The sequence below is a fragment of the Onychomys torridus genome, chromosome 1 (genome assembly GCF_903995425.1).
Source record: "Onychomys torridus chromosome 1, mOncTor1.1, whole genome shotgun sequence".
NCBI lineage: Eukaryota > Metazoa > Chordata > Mammalia > Rodentia > Cricetidae > Onychomys > Onychomys torridus.
This window is the reverse complement of record NC_050443.1, coordinates 77,684,080-77,706,256: the sequence shown is the minus strand read 5'-3', so window position 1 is coordinate 77,706,256 and position 22,177 is coordinate 77,684,080. Positions and strand designations below refer to the sequence as shown.

At 39.2% G+C, this 22,177-nt stretch overlaps 1 protein-coding gene across 12 annotated transcripts in view; it reads left to right on the top strand.

Moving 5' to 3' along the window:
* Emsy (EMSY transcriptional repressor, BRCA2 interacting) overlaps positions 1 to 21,316 on the top strand; it is a 73,775-nt gene extending 52,459 nt beyond the window's left edge. For 4 of the 12 annotated variants that reach the window (XM_036186814.1, XM_036186791.1, XM_036186820.1 and 1 more), the window contains 7 exons: positions 8,835 to 8,999; positions 10,971 to 11,126; positions 12,000 to 12,041; positions 14,504 to 14,655; positions 16,433 to 16,996; positions 17,950 to 18,429; positions 20,899 to 21,316. In XM_036186814.1, the coding sequence (XP_036042707.1) occupies positions 8,835 to 8,999; positions 10,971 to 11,126; positions 12,000 to 12,041; positions 14,504 to 14,655; positions 16,433 to 16,996; positions 17,950 to 18,429; positions 20,899 to 21,093 (1,754 nt within the window). In that variant the 3' untranslated portion in view covers positions 21,094 to 21,316. Of the gene's footprint in view, positions 1 to 8,834; positions 9,000 to 10,970; positions 11,127 to 11,999; positions 12,042 to 14,503; positions 14,656 to 16,432; positions 16,997 to 17,772; positions 18,430 to 20,898 lie in introns of those variants that run through there. The other 8 variants (XM_036186829.1, XM_036186807.1, XM_036186797.1 and 5 more) reach the window with 6 other exon arrangements.
* The last annotated feature ends 861 nt before the right edge of the window (positions 21,317 to 22,177 follow it).

The window sequence follows — 22,177 nt, the reverse complement described above, 5'->3', positions numbered from 1 at the left end:
GTATTACAAACAGTTGTGAGCTTCCATGTGGCTGCTGGGAATCAAACCCAGATCCTTTGAAAGAGCAGCCAGTGTTCTTAACCATTGAGCTTTCTCTCCAGCTCTGGTTTTATTTTTGTATTGTATTTTTTGGTTCTGAGGATGAAACCTATAGCCTTATACATGGCTAAACATACACTCTGCCACTGAACAATACTCACAGCCTGGCATTACTGCTTTTGTCTCTGGTTTCCTTTCTGTTGTATCCATTGTATGTGTGTACAATTTTAAAGGTTTTTAGTCAGTTGAGAGTAGTTATAGGTACCAAGTTCTTTTAACTCTAAATTACATTTTTAGGTCTCTATTTGTTATGGGTTATCCCTTTTACAGCTAAATTACCATTATCAAAGTCAAGAAATTTAATGTCATTAATAGTATTGTTATCTAATTTATAATTCGTGTAGACATACTACCAATTGATAAGTGATGTTCTTTATTGCTTTGTCTCCTAGTCATATTTCAACTCAGGGTCATACATTATACTTAACTATATTATATGCAACTATCACAATATTACCATCATCTTCCTTTTCTTTTTCCTCCTCCTCTTGTCACTGTGTAACCCTGACTAGCCTGGAACTTGTTATGTAGACCAGGCTGGCCATAAACTAAAAATACCTGCCTGCCTCTTCCTCCTGAGTGCTTGGATTAAAGGCCTTGCCTTCCTTTTTAGTTTTTTTTGAGATAGGATCTTATTTTGTAGCTGAGGCTAGCCTGAAACTCATGGAGATCTTTTTGCCTCAGCCTCCCAAGTGCTGAAATTTAATGTGTGAACCATCACTTCTGATACCGTCATCATTTTTTATTCTCTTTTGGCCTAAATAGCTTCTTAATCCCCACTTTCCCCTTTGACTGTGACATTTTGAAGAGTTTCTTTGTAGACTCTTCTTCAACTAGGTTTTGTTTGATTTGATTCAGTAGGAATTGCACAGGTAGATAATGTTTCTTGACTTCATCAGGAAATGCATAATGTCCATTTGCCACATCAGTTAGGATGATTGCTTCTAGTTTTCTCTACTGTGAAGTTAACCTATTCCTCTTTGAGATTAATAGTGCTTTGGGAGGAGGTACTCTGAGACCATAAATATAGCATTTCTCATTTAATCACTTACTCACATTTTAGCATCTGTGGATGATTTTCTAAAGTCTACTATTCTAAGAAAGAATCAGTCGTTTGTTTTTTGTTTTTGCTGTGTGTGTGTGTTTGGTTGGTTGGTTTTTTGCTTCAAAAGTCATTTTCAAGGTTTTTTCCTATATGTGCTCTGGAATAAGGGTGCTTTATTTCAGGAGAATACTTGATTCCATTTGTAGTTTCTAAGGTTCCTTCTTGATATACCCACCCCTAGAAAGAGACATCTAGGCCCCATATCTAATTCCTGAACTGTCTCTTCGCAAGTAGAGTAGAAAGTCTTGGGCATCTTCCTGATATGAGACATGGTCACCCTAGCAGGGTCCATCACACTGTATTATGCTTCTGATATTGCTCTTTTAATGTTAATCACTTTGTTTTATACTTTTTATTATTATTTTCTTTTGATAGTGTCTCAAGGATAATAATAATCAGGGGATGATTAAGCTTCATGCTTATAAATTTATTTTAATTGCCTCATTCCAAACCATTGTTCCCCCTTTATAATTTCTCCTAACCATGGAGGAGCTCTAGACTGTTGCTTAGATCCTGATAGACAGTGAGTTAACCAAGACTGTTAGATCAAAGACATTTTGCGTAGGTCACTCATAAAAATCACACCATATGTTTTCTGAAGCTGCTGTGCCTTTTCTCCCCTTCCTACATGGTTCTTCTGTTTTTCCTTTCTTACTTGTAAAGGGTAGCCTTACTGATTTTCAGATTTTAAAAAAAGTATTTTTTTCCATTTATATTCAGCTTTATCTCTAAAAGGTTTTTTTCTTTTTGGGGGGTGGGGTGGGGTTTCGTTTTGTTTTTTGAGGGGAGGTTTAAAGACAGGGTTTCTTTGTATAGCCCTGGCTGTTCTGGGAACTCATTCTGTAAACGAGGCTGGCCTGAGAGATCTGCCTGCCTATGCCTCCTGAGTGCTGGGATCAAAGGTATGTGCCATCACTTCCTAGCTAAAAGTTTTTAAGATGGAATAAAGATTATATTAAGCAAACCAACAGAGAACTAGGAGATGAAGTCAAAGTAGAGATTAAAGAAACTGAGCATGAGGCAAATGTGAAAATCAATGACATAAAGTCATTGTTTCAATTCAGAACTCAGTTTTTAGCAGCATTTTTCCTGAGGATTCATGATCTTAGGAGGTCAGAGTGAAGATGATTAAAAAAAAATACACAGGGTATGCAAAATACTCTTTTTGAAGAATTTCATTAGCTGATTTATTTGGTAATTTTTATTGTTTAAGATGAAAACTAGGAAGGAGCAGAGCAGTGATGGCACACACCTTTAATCCCAGCACTCGGGAGGCAGAACCAGGTGGACCTCTGTGAGTTCGAGGCCAGCCTGGTCTACAGAGTGAGATCCAGGACAGGAACCAAAACTACACAGAGAAATCCTGTCTCAAAAAACAAACAAAGATGAAAACTAGGATATATAATATACATAATATAAAATGTTCCTCAGTGTTTTTACCTACAGAACTCTTTTTGCAGAAAAATGTGTGTAATTGATGTTCTCTAGAACGTTGGGCAGTGCTTCAGAGGGAAGGTCTACATTGTAACATAGAAGGATTATAGATAACGCTTAGCGTAGAAGAAATGGCATAGGGAGGTAAGACATCTGGGAATTATTTTCTGTGAGGAAAGATTGATGGGGATGGATGGGTTGGCTTGGAGTGGTCTGGGAACTGTTGGACATGTTGAGGTCTGTGATATAGATGAAGAAAGTGAATTGGTCTTTGTGGATATGTGATCAGACAATAGTACTGTTGTAGAAATTGCAGGAAGATCTATTTCTACTTTATGTAAGAAAACTGTGTATCATAGCTGTACAAGCAGAAATGAAAAGGAACTGTTAGAAAACAATGGGTTCTCTGATGATATTTGTATGTGGGAGTCATGTAGGTTGGATGATAAAATTGACCTTTAAGTTCCCTTCTAACTGAGAGGTCTTGAGACTATGAAAGTATGATAGAGACAATTTATGATAAAAGCAGCAAGTATTCTTCCATAGAGATTCCTGGGTTTGCCTTTGAATTTAATACTAAAGTATGTATTTCTGATACCTAACATGTAGTAGACATCCAATAAATAATTGTTAAGTAACCTATAAGGAAAATCTGCAGCAGGCCACTATCCTTGAAAAGTATGAAAGTCTAGTTCTAGACATGCCAATACACTGTAGACCACATTGTCATGTTCAGATGTCAGAAGGCTGGACATCTCTGAATGCACATTGCAGAAACAGGTAGTAATAGTCAAATCAGACTCCTAGTGTCATGTGATCAAATAATCCCTAAGTCTGAGCCTCAGCCAGAAGAGTAGAAGAGGGGAAGACCATGAAGAGTTTTCACCTAGGTTCACACTTGCATTTTCTATCATAACTGTTGGGGTTGCTGTCAGATAATTTGGTGATCGTCAGTTCTCTGTATGGACAGAAAAAGATGGCACAGTCTCCCAGTCTCTATGGAATGGTTTTATTTGAAGAGATGTTATTTGGTTAGCTCTTCTGAAGAGAAATTTGTTATCCTTTTCCAATCTTTTTCTATCTTATCTTTACATAGTCCCTACTCTGAATATTCAGTGTATCTCAGAGTTGGGTTGCAGAGACTCTCTTTGCCTATATCATCCATGAGAATTTGTTTTTGAGACAGAGGCCCAGATAGTCTAAAACTATGTGGCCCAGATTATATGGCATCCAATTTATGCTCCTCCTGGGTGCTCAAATTATAGGCTTGTAGGCATACTATTCTGTCCCACCTGCCAGCTACCAAATAACCACATGGAGACTTCTTATTAATTATAAAAGCTCAGCCAATATCTTAGGCTTGTTACTAACAAGCTCTTACAATTAAAATTAACCCATATTTATCAGTCTAATGTTGCCACATAACTTGTGGTATTTATCTGTCCTCTTGTATGTCTTGCTCCCTCTCTGTCTCGCTGGTGACTACACCCTTCTTCCCAGAGTTCTCTCTGTCTGGCTGTCCTGCCTGTACCTCTTCCTGCCTAGCTATTGGTCATTTAGCTCTATATTAAACCAATGAGAACAGCACATTTTGACAGTGTACAAAAAGATTGTTCCACAACATTTACCTCTTTTTGTCCGATTATGAAAAGGAAGGTTTTAACTTTAACATAGTAAAACTATATACAACAAAACCAGTTTTCAAGTAAGAATTACAGTTACAATTACAATATCCAGTCCATTTGTATTTGTCAGATTTAGAGAAAATACTATATTATATCACGTATCTTTGTGAGTTTAAAGTTTTATACCTAATTACTTTTTATCATAACTAAGGAAACTATAAGTTTAACTATTTAGTCTTTGACTCCATCAAAGACCTCAGAAGGAAGTAATTTTACCTAATATCAGGGACATCTGGCTGCCTGGACAGTCACCCAAATTTCCTCTGCAATATTGGGGCATCCATCTTCAACTTACAGGCCTAGAATATTTGACAGACTTTTCTGAGAAGCAGGAAATTTTGAAGGACCATCCTACCTTGTCTTGATAAAGTTCAGCAGTCACTTTCTTTTGTATTCTATTTGTCCAATTTGGACAGCATACTCTCACCAGTTGAAGCAAGGGCAGTTTCTTGCCCATATGGCTAACTTTTGCCACAAAGAAAGTTTGCCAAACTCCATATGGAGGGTCTTCAATACTCATAATCTTCTCTGAAGTAGATTGATGCTGTGAGGAGCAGACAGACATATCTCACTGTCAGGTTACTAAACATCTTAAATGCCATATTCTGTAGGTATTTGAAGTGTTTGAAGACCATCTATCTATCTACATATATCTGTTTAACATTGAAAACATACCTAATATAACTACAAGTTTGATTATTACAGATGACTAACTACTAACCTGTATCTCTTAAATATATAATACATTTTTAAATGAGCTGCATAAGCACAGTACCCCAAATAAGAGCAGGAACATACATATAGTATAACAAAAATAACTTTACATTTGTATCAATAAAACAAAATTCATACCAATGTAAAATATTTTGAGGTTAATAGTTATTTGTTTGATTAAAGAATATTCAATAATAAAGACTTCTATCTCATTTCTATATTATATCTCCCTTTTTTCCTTCAGAAAGAGATCCTTGAATTGTAACTCTTGTTTAGCTTTTTTTTCTGACCATGACCAATAACAACTTGTAACCAACCTCCCCTAAATGATGACAGACATCCATATCCCATCTCTTGGGAATGTAGATGTTAACTTTCTCTAGACTGCTTCCTGTGTCTAGAGGTGCTTGCATCTTGGGGACCCTGAGAAATCAAGTCCTGGCTGTAGTAGTTTGTGAGGCTGGACCATTTCCAGCAGCCTTGAAGCTCTTCTGGTTGCAGACCTCTGAGGAAACTGCAGCAGGCACTCTGAGATGTTGGATCACCTAGACCATTCATTTTTATTGGTGTCTGGTCCCGTTACTCTGAAAATACATAAACTTTTAAAGGTAACATACATATCTACATTAATATAAGTATAGACTGTGCATTGTACACAAGTCAGCCAAAGATTTTTATTTGTTTTATATTTGAGTAGGTAAAATATACATCACCTGTTCTGTAGTTTTTTTAGGTTTATTTATTTATTTTTTTTATGTCTGTAGCCAGGATTTTCAGAGAATCTTCCTCAATCAAACCTGATCTTCTTCAACCTTGAATGGATCCGCAGCCTTTTGTTTTCTGTGGAAATAAAAGTATAACTCTTCCCCAAAGCATTTTGAAGTCAAGACTCTTTTAAAATGGATGGGTTGGTTTAATCCAGCAGCCTCAATAATCCAGTGTCTCTTAGCAGCTATCACTCATTCATCAGTAATCAAAAAATTTAAAGTCAGTACAATACCATACAGGATGCATACTTCCTGCTTCTCATAAACCCCATACAAGTGCTCAGTAGCAGGGCTTCTAAAAAGAGTCATGCCTCTGTTTATCACTAGCATTGAGCCTACCCAAGAGAGCTCGATTGCCAGGAAGCAGCGTTATATATTGTGTTTCAAACATTTTTTAAAAGATTTATTTATTTATTTACTTATTTATTATGTATACAGTAGTCTGTCTGCATGTGTCCCTGCAGGCCAGAAGAGGGCACCAGATCTCACTACAAGTGGTTGTGAGCCACCATGTGGTTGCTGGGAATTGAACTCAGGACCTCTGGAAAAACAGTTGGTACTCTTAACCACTGAGCCATCTCTCCAGCCCCTCAAACATTTTTTAAAAAAACTTTCTCAGGCTGTGTGTGGACCCATGTTGGGTGCTATTTGTAGGCTGAATTTTCTGTTCCACTTGCCAGCTCCTAAATAACCACATGGAGACTTCTTATTAATTATTAAAGCTTGGCCAATAGCTTAGGCCTATTATTAACTAGCTTTTACAACTTAAATTAACCTTATTTATCAATCTACATGTTGCCACATAACTCATGGCATTTACCTGTTCTATTGTATGTCTTGTTCCTTCTTTGTCTCGCTGGCAACTCTGGCCTTCTTCCCAGAGTTCTCTCTGTACCCATAGTTCCCACATCACTTCTTCCTAGCTATTAGCCATTTAGCTCTTTATTAAACCAATGAGAGCAACACATCTTCACAGTATACAGAAAGATTGTTCCACAACATAGGCTTGTGCTCATCATTCTTGTTTTTAAGAGCTTAAATTATATAAAATAGTGTTTCCCTAGTATAACCAGTTCCCAAGTTAAAATTTTTCATATTGGGACACTAGGGATATATCTCAGTTAAAAAAAGTGCTAAGGATCAAAGGCCTGGGTTTGATCCTTAGCACTATATAAACAGCAAGGTGGTATATGTCTGCAAATCACAGCACTTGGGGGGTAGAAGCAGGTGGTTAACAAGGTCAAGGTCATTTTGGTTGCATGAGACCCTGTCTCTAAACAAACAAAATTTCTTGCATATTTTCTTAGAATATGTGAAGAAAAATTGCAGTGTTCTTCATATGGCCTTTGGCATTATAGGCTAACAGCCGGTCTTTCACGTGTGGTTGGAAGCTTAATAGAAGCTGTATGTCTTTGGTATGTTGTTTTCAACTTAGGAGTTTTTGTTTGTTTATTTTTGCTCTGGGGGTAGTCTGTTTTGTTTTGTTTTTAAAGACAGGGTCTCATATAGTCCAGTCTGATCTCAAATTACTGTTCCTCTTATTTCACCTCCCGTATTCTGGGCTTACAGGCCTGTGCCACCACACCTGACCTATTTAAGGATGATTAAACATTCTAAACCTCTTGCATACTATTTTCTTCAGGAAAATTGTTTCATTAGCAGAATTGTTCCCTTGCTCCAGTATTTTTAGACAGCCTCCTGACTTTCAAAAATGTAATGTTTTTAGAGGGTGAATCTCCATGCTTTTTTTCTTGTATTTTTGAGCCACCAGAAAACTTTTCTGATGCTTTAACTAAACAGCACAGTGAAAAGCAGTCTCTTTCCTTGTTTTAATCATTTGATGTTTACTTGAAGATGTGAAGCTATCTATTAATTTTTATTGCCCCCATTACAATATCTAGATCTGAGCATTAGGGAACATATCTTTGTATCCTTTCCATTTTCTTATGCAGTGTCTTAGACAAAGTGCTCCAACCTGTTTGTTTTATAGAGAACTCTTAAGTATGTATTGCTTAATCTTTGTATTTATATATGTGCCTTACAGCTTGATCATTAAAGAAAACAAAAAACAAAAAATCTTTTTATTAGTGCTGGAATTTATTTTCAAACCAACTTAAAGTCTTAGAATTGAGTTTTCATTTACCCTCTCTGCAACACCACATTTCTACTGACCTTTATAGTTTATAAAGATTATTTATATATCATCATGCACCTTATAATATTTGTTTTGCTCTGCAGTATACTGTAAATATGTGATGACAGTTATAGGGCATGCATGTATATAGATATAACAAGCTAATTCTTCTAAGTATGTAAGTATGCTGTCACAATGACAGCATTGCCTAAGGTATTTCTCAGAATGTATTCCTGTCATTAAGCAGCACAGACTATCAGTGCGTTATACCCACAGATCTTGTTCTTATTAAACAGTAGAGCTAATACCTGAAGAATCAACTTGCTAGTAACTGACAAGGTTGAAGCTTTCACCTGGCTTTGACCTCTGTTACACTTGTGTTACATCATGATATTTCTAAATTGTCTCTCTTTTCTTACTGTCAATAATTCAGCCAAATATTCCCAAGTACTCTGTTTATAGAAACCTTTTCATGTGCATTAGGGGAAAATCAGTCTCCTAGACCATTTTGTTTTTAGTAAACACAAACAAGCATTCACCTATATAGGTGCACACCTGTGTAGACAGCAGTTAGCATATTGAAATGTACTTTGTCTTTTTACTTGTTTGTCTCTTCAAACGATCTGTGTGCTTTTTGAGCATTCTTGGATTATTCTGTGAGTTTCTTGAAGTCCGTTAAATGTGGATCCTGATACACAGGTGTCTAGTGTAAAATAAGTGATGAGTGAATAAATGAATTCAGAAGTGAAAGACAGTATGCCTTCTGGTAGCTTACAGTCTTCTTAGAAAAGTCAAGTTTGACGTTTACATTAAATACAAAGATAAACAAAAATTTGCTTTATTTTAAGAGAAACTTTGTTTATAGGGTTTGTTTTTTTTTAACTAATATAAAACAGATTCCCAGCCTGTAGTTCATGTAATTGCTTCCCGGCGTCAGGATTGGTCAGAACATGAGATTGCAATGGAGACTAGCCCCACCATAATATATCAGGATGTATCCAGTGAATCACAATCAGCTACATCAACAATCAAAGCTCTGTTAGAACTCCAACAGACAACAGGTATGAATTCACATGCTCAACTGAATGAAGCATGTTTTCTCTAGAGACGGGTTGTGTTAAACTACACCACTGTTGCATAGTTTTTGTGCATTTCTCCCCCTCTGGACTTGTCTATAATCATTGGTACAGTTCATTGTTCTTTAAGATGTATATAGGAGTATGAAGCCTAGATGGAGAGTTGTCATTAGAAGACAGATAGAGTAGACGGGGCTGACTTCTATTTAAAATGGATAGTCCTCTTGCCAGCAGAAGGGAGTGGCCTTGTCACTTATAAGTACAAGCAGGACACAGATGGAAGGGTCCCTGCTGTCCTCATTGGTACTATCAGAGTAATTTTGCACAATAAAATGGAATAAGATTTGCTTGTAAACATTCTCGTTTGTAGGCCAGGCGGTGGTGGCACACGCCTTTAATCCCAGCACTTGGGAGGCAGAGGCAGGTGGATCTTTGTGGGTTTGAGGACAGCCTGGGCTACAGAGTTAGTTCCAGGACAGGCTCCAAAGCTATACAGAGAAACGCTGTCTCCCAAAAAAATTAAAAAAAAAAAAAAAAAAAAAAAATTCTCATTTGTTCTCACCTTATTTTCATATTTATTTATTTATTTTTGTGTAGGTTATCCACTAGAGCATCTGTGTATAAAATTCTATCAGTGTTTCTAGTTATTAAAGACCTTTCATAGCTTCTAGGACAACCTTATATAAGTTATACTGAGTTTTCTGCTATAATAGATCAACAGTTAGGGACTATTTTAGGGGTTGTAGTGATGATCTCATCTAACCCTTTCCTGTTTTAGAGAAGCTAGCTGAGATTGAGAAAGGTTACCTACTTGGTCAGTGACAGGATGGTGGCCAGGGCCATCTTTGCTTGTGGGATCACAACGGGGTTTGGCTTCGTTGTTTAAAATAATTGTTCTGCATTGTCACATTCTGTACTTGGTGGGAACAGCCTTTTAGTGGATGTAGTTACTGAATACTATTTATTGTAAATTCCATGCTGTACTTGTATTTGATGTAAATTATAGATTGTTTCTTCTATTTATATTATTTTTAGCCTTGGGCACTTTTTTCAGCTGCTTGTCTGTGACAAATTCAACCATTTCCATCAATCATTTATATAGATTGGAATGTTGAGTGAAGAGATTTTGTTGAAAAAGTGGTAAGAAGTTAAAAAAATGCATCTGTACATATACTACTATTAATTACAGGTTGTTTTATCAGACATTTTAGATATAGAACAGAGCACCTTTTTTTTCCCTAACAGTGAAAACCTTTAAGTTTTATTTTTTAAGTGTTTAAAGACTTGTAACAATTTTTTGTGGCCATATCTTAAATTACACACACACACACACACACACACACACACACACACACACACACACACGCGGAAAGGGGTAAATGGAAAGGGGTCTTTGCTCTATAGTTCAGACTGGCCTGGATATGGCCCAGGTCAGCATTGAACTCAGTAATCCTCCTTCCTCAGTAAAGGCTATATGAAATTTCCCCTTGTGCTGGGGGTCAAACTCACAACCATATGTATGCTGGACAAGCATCAACCTCTGGGTAACATTCCCAGACCCTTGGATTTTTAGTAGGTCAAATTAACTAATCAATGGGAAGTGCTATTTTGGGATATGCCCTAGAGCGGATCATGCTATTGTGAACTAAGGATGCCAGCGCTTTGAGTACAAAGAAAATAACATCCTAGGAGGAGAATATAAAGAAAAACAACTGGCTACCTGTAGTAATAGGGGAACTTAGTGTGACTGAATATGGATTATTACAGGCTTCTGGGTATGGTTATGCAGGTTGTAGGCTGTACACCATACTAACAGTCTGCAGTTTTCAGCTCATTGTCTTTTTAGTCACTGCCAGTGTGGTATCCCAGAGGTCTAGTTCATTATTCCCATAGACAACTCTGGTTTTAGTATTTGTTTATAATAAAAGTTAACTTTTCCCCGACTTTTTTATGCAGTAAAGGAAAAATTGGAATCTAAACCAAGACAACCCACTATTGACTTGAGTCAAATGGCAGTACCTATTCAGATGACCCAGGAAAAGAGACATTCTCCTGAGAGTCCATCCATTGCTGTGGTAGAGTCAGAACTAGTTGCTGAATACATCACTACTGGTAGGTGTCCTCTTAAAACTTAGTATTAAGGTAGTCCTGCCTTGGTGGATTTCATGGGATGCTCATTTTGGGGGAGAACATATCTTTATATTTTAGCTCTTTGCCTGTGTGTTTTCAGAGCAGACTGACATCATCTTTGGGGTTTTCCTAACCTTAATCTTAATCTCAATCTCTCTCTCTTTCTCTTTCCCACCCCAGCCACCCTCCCTCCCTCCTCTTTTGCTCGCTCTCTCTCTCTCTCTCTCTCTCTCTCTCTCTCTCTCTCTCTCTCTCTCACACACACACACACACACACACACACACACACACACACACACATACAGAGGCACACACACACACATGCAGAAAGCAGATTAGATATTTAACTATCATCCAGCAACAGAATACTAATGAGATTTTGGGGATGGTACCTATGGAGAAGTGAAATTCTTTGTCTTACATTCAGGTGAGGCCACACCTGGAATACTGCTTTCTGTTTTGGATATTTCATTAGCTTGAGATCTGATGGAGTTCATGATGTGAATAATCTAGGGGTAGATCTATGAGGCAAGCTCCTTGGCATGTGTTTGTATAAGCAGTGATTAAAGGAGAATGTAAAGTTTCGGGTATTTGAAGGTTCTAGATACCATAGAGAAAAGGGAGTTCTTTAGCATTGTTGAGGAGATGCTAGGACTGATGGGTTAAAACTGCCCAGAAAGAAAATCCAGTGAAAATAACATAAAACTGTCAACTTCACAGACACTTAGCAGAAAGCCAGTTGGTGCAGAGGCTGGTATGCTGGGGAACTGAATGTTAGCCTCTCCAGTAGCCTAGACTAGCAAGTAGTAAATAGATGAAAGACCTGTGATTTCTTCCCTTACTTATCCTTTTCAGAACGCACTGATGAGGGGACAGAGGTTGCTTTTCCCCTTCTAGGTAAGTGGTGTGCATCCATTTGTAGTATAATGGAAGGTAGATGATGATTAATTTGGGGAACTACTTAAATGGATGCGCTCTGCTCTGCTCTGGTAGAGGGAAGGTAAGCTCCATTAAGGGAAGGAAATGTTATCTGCAAAGTAATGGGAAAATGAACACTTTGGTGGGAAATCAAAGAATTGTTTAAAGAAATAAGTGACTGTTAATGGGGCTCCTGTGGGCCAGCGAAGGTTGACTCACCTGTCTCACCAGTGCTCTTTCTGTGCCCCCTTCTGCACTTGCCACCTTACACACAGCAATGTCCAGCGTTTGCTTTGACTTGAAAGCCAGCTGCTTTAGGCCCTGTTTTATTCTGTGGTGGATGGTAGTTTTCTTGGGTATCGCTGAACTTTAGTAACCTACACTTGTGACATTTGGTATGAAAAAATTTATAGGCTCTTGAAGGAGAATTATTTTTACATAGTGTTATTGGATCTTTTGTTAAGTCCAATTTGTTTCTTTGATTTAAAAAGTCTCACTGTTGGGGCTGGAGAAACGGCTCAGCAGTTAAGAGTGGATGCTGCTTTTCCAGAGGACCTGAGTTTGGTGCCCTGTACCCACACTGGGTGGTTCACAGTCACCTGTCACTCAAGCTGCAGGTTATCAAATACCTTCCTTTAACCCCTATAGGCACCTAGATATATGTGATGTGCACATACACACATATACCCAAATAAATTAATTAAATGAATAAATAAATCTAAGAAAAACTTACCGTAATAATTATGAAAACTAGTATGGGTATCAAAATTGTCTATATAATCTGACAATTTCATCAGAAATTTATTATTATCTTTCAGATGTCATTCATTTTTGATAATGCTTTCATTTAAAATTTTCATTGATTTACTTTGAGTTTAATGTCATAATTTATTTTTCTCCTATTTATTCCTGTTGTAAATGATTTCAGTAGTTGTTTAAATGTAAATCCTGGGTCTTTATATTAAGTCATATAATTTAAAATACACATAAAGCATACTGTGAAATGCAATGAAGTAGTACAGTATAAAAGGAGTCCAGGTGACCCTGTCTGTAATCTCATGGTACATATAGCTATATTTATAGTTAGAGAGAAGCGCTGCATTTGTGAATGTATGCAGAAAAGAGCCTTGTAATCATAGTTGTAGCTGGAGCTTAGTCCTTAGACCACCACACAGATACCTTGGTCTGGAGGTGGAGCTCACTCTTGGGCATTCAGCCATTTCTAAGCGTGGAACAGGGATAAGCTACATAACCTTCTAGTTATGGCTTATTGGAGGGGTTTTCATCCTCTCAAACCCTTAGCTCATTTACAGATTTGTTTTTTAACTATTCTTGGTTCAAGGGTTTCCTTCCTATTAGCTAAAGGCATTTGAGTGTTGTATGGGTTTGGATGTGGCAAGTGGTCTATACTGTTAAAACTTGAAGTTGAGGCTGGTAGGGGCTAGAGATGGCTCAGTGGTTAAGAGCTCTTCCCGAGGACCTGGATTCCATTTCCAGCACCCACATAGCAGCTCACAACCATCTGAAACTCCAGATCCAGGAGACTCAACACCCATGGCAAAACACTAATGCATATAAAATAAAAGTAAATAAATAAAAGAAATTGAGGCTGGTAAATGAAGATACAGATTGGTACCTATGTGGATGGGTAGTTTGAATGAGCCCTGTGACGAGAGAGGAGGAAATGGGGTGGTTCCTACAACTTCACTCTTGCTGGTCTATTTGAGCTAAAACTGGGGTGGCAGAAGAACCTGTTTTTCCTGTTGACCCTTTATTTATTTAAGAACTGTTTTCAACCCATTTTTTCATTTGCCTCTTGTAAGAAAAAAAAAAAAAAAACAGCAAGATTTTATTATTCCATTCAAACACAGGCAGAGTCAGGCTCTGAGTTTGGGTGCTTTAATAGAAAACAAGTAGCTTCAAGTTCACAGGAGTGATTGGACAGAGTAGGACAGAGTTCCTTGTGCAGCATCCTTTTGTCCTCTGACATGGTCAGGAACGATAAGGCTGTGACGCAGTCTCTTTTCATATAAAGGAGCAATGCTAGTGTTTGGATTGCATTCTTTTCCCACTTTCCTTAATGATGTGTCTGGGGTTGTGGAAGTGCATTGTTTCCCTGTGACCTCAGTGGGCTAAGAGTCATTGGAGAAAACCCAACAGTTCACAAGAGGGCGCCACTTGAACGGCACGTTTTCACAGTGCCTCTACACATTCCCCTGTCATACAGTAGCTCTGTTGTTGCCATTTTGCAGGTGAGGAAACAGTTTCCTAAGAGGCTCTTAGGGTCACCCAGTTCCTAGATGGGCAGATTCTGATCTTCTGCCTCTTAGTTTGCAGTACCACTCTGTGGGATACAAGCTCATACTCATGTTTAAAATGATCACTGCTTGTAGTTGCTGTGGTGATTTCTGGAGAAACATCACCACCTCCTCTGTTTTCAGTCAGCCATCGCTCCCAGCCCCAACAACCTTCCCAGCCCCAGCGGACCCTGCTCCAACATGTGGCTCAGTCACAGACTGCAACACAGACTTCAGTGGTGGTAAAGTCCATCCCAGCGTCTTCCCCTGGAGCAATCACCCACATTATGCAGCAGGTTGTATCTCTTCTTTTTCTTCTTACCTTCTGTAACCACTGTATTCCTGAAATCAGGTTCATTTTTATTTTCTATTTGAAAAAGGAGACACACCTGAATTGTAGAATGTATGATATATGTGTAACTCATCCATCTGTGAGCAATGAATAGTCTAAATTGAGGGTCTGAGCACCAGGAAATGATTAGAAAGCAGCATTTTTTTTTAACATTCTAGAGACTCAGCATTTCTGGAGGGTTGGGATGTCTAGGTAAATCTCCTAACATCAGAACCGATCACTGTTTCTGTGTCTCTTACTATTACAGATGGATTTACTAATGGTATTAGTAAGATTTTTCAAAACGAAATAGCATTTGGCTTATTTAGCTGTTTGATGCTAAGTTTGTTTTTGCTTTTATTTTATGCTTTATAATGGATCCTTACAAGACCATTATGAACAAGAAGGGAAAGAAATATTTTACTCCTTTAATTATATGTGACCAATAAAAGAAGACTCAACAGGAAGGGAATGAACTCATTGAAGATAAAAACCCCTGGTATTAAGGCTAGTGAGGAAAAAGAAAGCTATGTTGTTCAGTTGATTTTTATGTGGCACCATGCTTTGAACTGTAAATACGCCTCACTGCAATTCCGAAAGATGGGTGTATCATATCGTGCCTCTTACTAACCAAAGTCATTCAACTTGCTCCAGGTGGCAGAACCATGATTTAAACCCATAGTGACATTTATGCACATAGCTTCATTGTGGATATCAGGCTCAACCATGTCTCTCTATAGTATGCCCTTAAATCTTTGTCACTTGGCTGCCAGCAGTTCAACCTGACTGTCTGCAGCCTACCTGAAAGACAGTAAAGAAGTGTTGAATCAAAACTGTGTGTGTATCCAGCCTTGATCCAAAGGCAAGTTCCAGTTTTGAAGTTGTTAGTGGCATAGTGGTATAGGCAGCAGGAGAGTTAGGGATAAGGTGGATTTTGTTGTGTCCCGAAGGAAAGCAACTTGTCTCAGATTTCAGTGGGTAGCAGATCTTAGTCTGTTCTTCACTTGTAGGTCCTGACATTGATCTTTCTTAGGACACACAGAGGTCAGATAGGTTGGCTCTAACCATGTCACTCAGAATGATTTCTCCCCCAGTGCTATCCTAGCTGACCGTAGGCAGTCTCTTTTCCCATGAAGAGGAATGACTTGTTCCCTGGTTCACTCCCTTCCAGGAAACAGGTCTCTAGGAAGCTGTGGCCTAGTGAGTCTGGACTCTGGAGACTCACAGACCTTGGTGGTACATCCTCTTCTCAGAGAGGCCTGCTGTAGGGATCGGGGTGGACACATCTTCTAGATAGTACAGCTGGCCTTTGGTACTAAGCATGCATGTGACCAAAGTGGGCTTTCCCGAGCCTTGGTTTTTCTCTGAATACCTCACTCCTCAGTTGCTGCCTTCTGTCTTTAGACAGGTGAGCGTCCCTCACGCACAGGCTGCAACATGGCTCCTGAGCTGGGGAGCCTTTCAGTTCTCTATGAGCTGAGTGTAAGGTCACCTTATTCCTCTAATCTATAGGTTTGGGATTCTCCAAGACTTTCCCCACAATTATGAGCAGACTGGATTTTGAAGTACTTACTGCCTGAGAGTTCAAATTACGAGTTTTGATTAAAAGTCTGAAGCTTTATGGTCTTTTTAGGCTCCTAAAAGTATTGGAATGAATCTCTAATATTTTCCAGTTCAGGAAAAATGTGACTCTGTATGAGTTTTTTTCTTATTTCATTCTTACTTTGTGTCTCTTTACTTAGGCATTAAGCAGTCACACTGCTTTTACCAAACATAGTGAGGAACTTGGAACTGAGGAAGGTGAGGTTGAAGAGATGGACACATTGGATCCTCAGACAGGTCTGTTTTACCGGTCTGCCCTGACTCAGTCACAGTCGACTAAGCAGCAGAAACTTAGCCAGCCCCAGCTGGAACAGACTCAGCTGCAAGTGAAAACTCTGCAGTGCTTTCAGACCAAACAGAAGCAGACCATCCACCTGCAGGCAGACCAACTCCAGCACCAACTCACGCAGATGCCCCAGCTCTCCATCAGGCATCAGAAACTGACTCCTCTCCAGCAGGAACAAGCACAGCCCAAGCCAGATGCACAGCACACACAGCATCCCGTGGTGGCCAAAGACAGGCAGCTTCCTACCTTAATGGCACAGCCCCCGCAAACTGTAGTACAGGTGCTTGCTGTGAAAACCACGCAGCAGCTTCCTAAACTGCAGCAAGCTCCAAACCAACCAAAAATCTACGTGCAACCCCAAACTCCCCAGAGCCAAATGGCTCTCCCCACTTCATCAGAGAAACAGCCGGCAAGCCAGGTAACAGAATTTTGATAGCTTGTAAAGTTACTTCTCTGTTCACGGGAATTGGGGGTAGGTGAGGTTTTTTTAAGGTTGTCATCACAGCCAGCAGTGCTTTCTCCAAACAAGGGGAACCCAAAATTCTCATTATGCTGGTATTGGTATTAGGAGAAAATCACACCTACTGATAGAGAGGAAAACACAACTCTCAGAGTGTGCTTTCCTAGGCAGTTTCTAAAGAAATCACTTCAGTAGTAATCAGTAGTGCATGGAAATGATAGCTCCGTACCTCCATGCTTATAAACGCTTACTTTTGTGGCAGTAATGCTAAGTGAACTGCAGTCTTTTAAGGAACGAAATTGACCATCTGTCTTCCTTTGTAGTTTACATCATTACCATCTAGATGTTGAATTTACCCTTTAGATTTATCATCTAGATAACAGAGGAAATATATGGATAATCAAAAAAAATTTTTCATTAGCAGTAATTAATGGGACTGATACGTGTGTGTGTGTGTGTGTGTGTGTGTGTGTGTGTGTGTGTATAGCAAATACATATACAGGATATGTTTGTACAATTGTACTTCAAAGGAAAAGATTGAAAAAAACCCAACTCACTTTTAATTTTAAAAGCAGATTATATGAAATCATTTGATCGTATTGAAGGTATCTCGGGATGTAAATCTCAGGAAAACTAGGCTGCTGTGATTTTTCTTTTTTTCTTTTTTTTTTCCTTTACTGCCTCAAAGCTTGGCTGGCTGAACAAAGGTCTTTCAACCCCTCCTCTTTCCCTAGGTTCCTTAAAAGAAAACAGATCCTTCCCATCCAGCCCTCTTACTAAAACATCGAGCTTCAAAATGTCTTCCTAGTATACCGCACGAATGTTTCTTTTACCATATTTTCTGGAGTGTTTGATTAGTTTTTCCTCAAAGAGATGTAGCTATAATACACACAACCCCAATTTGTTTTCAGGTGGAGCAGCCAATTATAACCCAAGGATCCTCTGTTACAAAGATAACATTTGAGGGGCGCCAGCCTCCCACAGTTACAAAGATAACTGGTGGCAGTTCTGTTCCTAAGCTGACATCACCAGTTACAAGCATATCTCCCATTCAGGCCTCTGAGAAGACAGCAGTGTCAGACATTTTGCAGATGTCTTTGATGGAAGCTCAGATTGATACAAATGTAGAACATATGGTAGTGGATCCCCCAAAGAAGGCTCTAGCCACCAGTGTGCTCACCGGTGAGGCAGGAGCTTTACCCTCCACCCACGTGGTGGTGGCAGGGATGGCGAAATGTAGAGAGTCCTGTTCAAGTCCATCTGCTGTTGGCCCTCCCCTAACGACCAGAAAGATCGAAGCAGCAGGAGTGCCTGCGACAGGCCAGTTCATGCGTATTCAGAATGTAGGCCAAAAGAAAGCTGAAGAAAGCCCAACAGAAATTATCATCCAGGTAAGACCCAGAAGGAAAATGAGACGTCTTGGGTAGATGGGAGGTTGGGGTTTGATACATTTTGGGGTGTCACAGGACTAGTCACTCCAAGGTGGTAACAAAATGCAGAGATTATTTTTGAGTTGGTTTAGAAACTATTACAGAATACAAATTTATATTTAGGTGTTGTTGTTGTTGTTATTTTGAAAATAATCATAGAAACTTGGTAGATGTGGTCAGAGAGCAGACTGCGTGGCCATAAGGACCGTGCCTGTGTGTTAGCTTGATTGTATGTCCACATCATGCTTGCAGTGTGTTGACTTAGTTCACTCAAAAGCTCAATGATTTCCTAGGCTCACATTTTGGGCTGCTTGGTCTGACAAACTGGAATATAACTGTTTACACTTCTGTTCAGCTGAATTTCAGGGACACTTTGTAAACATTTCTTGTTCTTCGTCTGAATTTGTGGTTCCTAGAATAGTCAACTTGAGCCAACTGGAATGTCTGCAGAAACACATCCCCCGTGTGTGTTTCTGATTACTTTTACATCTAACTTGGCATGAACTGTAAACTTGGCTTCTTGTGTCAGTTGTTATTTGATCATCTTGTTAAGGTGTTGTCACGACAGTGGACAGTTCACTGGCGGGCTGCCGTCTCCGTTCATCCTCTTTGTTCTCGAAGCCATCAGCCATTCTGTGTACAGGTTAAGACTGATAATGAAAGCAGGCCAGACTAGAGCCCTCAGGACTGTGTTTGACTTCTGTCTCTCAGTGCAAGATATTAGGGTTTTCCCTTGATATTGGCAGTTTTTATTTCCTCCAAATTGGTACATAGTTTACCAAGTATCAGATCAGCCTATTTTAGTTCATTGAGAATATTTACAGACTGGATAATGTAGAATTGGCATAGAGCCACTGTCGTGTGCTTCAAAGTTCATACAGTAGGCTTTCCATTTGCAATGATGTTAAGCTATGAGAGAATACAAATTGACTATTGTTAAACCAAATGAGACATAATTAAATACTTGAAAATTAAGATGAGTTAAAGTAGCCATTAAATCATTCAAATATTTTTTCAGCTGTAACAATGAACTTAGTGAATTACATATTTCTTAACAAAAAGTTTTGTTGGGTCGCTCTTTTTTTACCTGAAAAGATAGTCTGTTTGGGAAGGGATGGGCTTCTGGTTTTGCCATTTACTAGTCTGGGCTGGACTGCTAAGGTGACTTGTGTCTCGGTTTCCCATCAGTAGTGGGAATAAGTAATGCCTAATTTATAGACTCTGTGTAAGGGTTAATAAAACTAAGCATCTAGCACAGTGACTGCCTCAGTGTTTGTCCAACAGATGGTAACTGCTCCTGCTTTTACTAAAATGGATTGGGACAGTTGGGGGCTTAGATTGCTGTACTCATTTGGGTGGTTTAGTTGCAAGTTATTTTTCTGTGTTGTATTAGTAGGAATGAAAATGCAGTTCATTTATGTCCAGGATTAGGAGCAGAGGTATGATATAACTGATATTCCTTGTTAAAAGGTATCTATAGCCAGGCATGGTAATGCATGCTTGCAATCTCCACACTTGGGAGGTAGAGGCAGGAGAATCAGAAGTTTAAGGTCATCTCAGCTATATAATCTGTTCAAGGCCAGTTTGGGATACATGAGGACCCTCCCTGAACCCCCCCCCCAAAAAAAAAAGTAAGAAAAAAGAATCTGGTAGGACCATAAGTCACCAATAAGTACTTAGCAAGGGACCCAGCCAGTGTTTACCTAGTAACTTTTTTTAGCTGTTTAAATGGCAGATTTTTGGCATTCTCTTGTATTTGAATACCTTCACTACTTAACTGCAATAAAGGTGTTTGTGCTATGACTAAACAAATTGGTTTCCTCTTTGAACCACCAAAGAGGCTTAAAATTTATTGTGTGTCAGCAACCAGTCATTCATCTTGAAGATGAAGAACAAAAATATTGTATAATTCAGGCTGTGTGTGATGGAGCATGCTTTTATTCCCAGGAAGAGACAGGTGGATCTTTGTGAATTTGAGGCCAGCCTTAGGTATATAGTGGTTTTAAGCCAGCCAGGACTTCATAGTAAGATCTTGTCTCAAAAAAGAATACAAAACTGGTAAAATTCAAATAGGATGAAAGCATTCTTTTAAGCCTGCCTTCGAAATTTACAGGGGCCATTAGCCTTCTTTGTTGGAAGAGGCTCCATACAGGAGTATAAAGACCACTTTGAGTTGTACAGAAGTTGAAGTTGAGTCTTGCGGATGTCTCTCAACTCACGTTTGCTCACTTGTCACAAGAGAGTGATAGTTTCCATACAACATTGTCACGGGATGCAGTAGACTGCCACGTGGGAGAGCTAGCTCAGCGCTTGTTGTGGAGGTTGTCTGGTCCATGCCAACTTTGTGTTTCCCATGCTTAGTGGGGGGGGGGGGTATTCTCCCGTGTCCTTTTTCACTATAAACATACTCTGCTGCATCTTCTCTTCCAGGCCATTCCCCAGTACGCTATTCCTTGTCACTCCAGCTCCAATGTGGTGGTGGAGCCCAGTGGGCTTCTTGAACTGAACAACTTCACCAGTCAGCAGCTGGATGACGATGAGACAGCAATGGAACAGGACGTAGACAGTAGCACGGAGGATGGAACTGAGCCCAGCCCCTCTCAGAGCTCTGCTGAACGGTCCTAGTGTTCAGACACCAGAGTGCACTTTAAAGCCTGCTTGGTTACCAAGTGTCCAGGGAAACCTATGATTTGTTGTCAAAAAAAAAAAGCACTTTGCTCATAGTTAGGCTGTGGACCTAGCTAGAAACACGATGTTTCAATGAGATGTTGCTGCAGGAGCAGCATTTTAACAAGATAAAACTCACAGGGGAATATACTTTAAAAAAAAAAAAAATGGAGAGGAAAAAGAAAGAAAGCCGAGGAAAAGATGCACACCGGTGGAGACCTGGCACTTTGCTGGAGCTGGGCAGTGCGAAGTTTGTCTGGCAGTGGAAAGAGACTTTCCTGTGAGTGGTTCTCAGCTGCTTTTCACTGCACAAATGCCATCAGAGAATATTAAAAGGAAAAGAAAGGAGAATGTGAAGAGTTTGTATTTTTGAAATGATGTATCTGAACATTTTTTTTTAATCGTGTTTGTTTTTGTATATCCCTGGAAGTGTTGATTTGGTTAACATTTTACATTTGCTCAATTCATGGTTAGTTTATGAATACCTAGGAAAGTTCTGGCATTAGAGAGTCCTTGCTGGAGGGTAAACATTAGATCACTAACCAGGAAATGTTTGGGGTGGCTTGTATATGCTCTGTGGTTGTATACTAATTTATTGTGGTGTTCCACACTTGCCTATTTATTTAATGTAAATGTTTCCAGGCAGGCTGAATCCCTTTTCCTACATGTCCTAGGAAGCTGGATTGCCTGGCCTTCCCCCCCCCCCCCCCCCCCCCCTTTAAGAAGATGGATTAGAGAAGGTTTGGTGGGAAGCAGAAGAAAAGACCTTTCTAGCCCAAAGGAAATGTTGAGTTGTGTTAAGGAAAATGAACTCTGTTCACTGATGCTCTCTTGATACCGAAGTTGCACACCTATGTGGGACTGATAAGACTTTGAGAACAACTTTTACTGCTTTTCTTTAAGCCCCTTAGAAATGTATGAAAAAGTTCACTTACAGTTCTAAATGTAATGTTTTTACGTTTTTACTTTTTTAAGGAGCAGTTTGTTTACGTGCTGTTTTGGTCTTGTGATTGCTGTCTATCACAAGTTGAGTGAAGGGTAA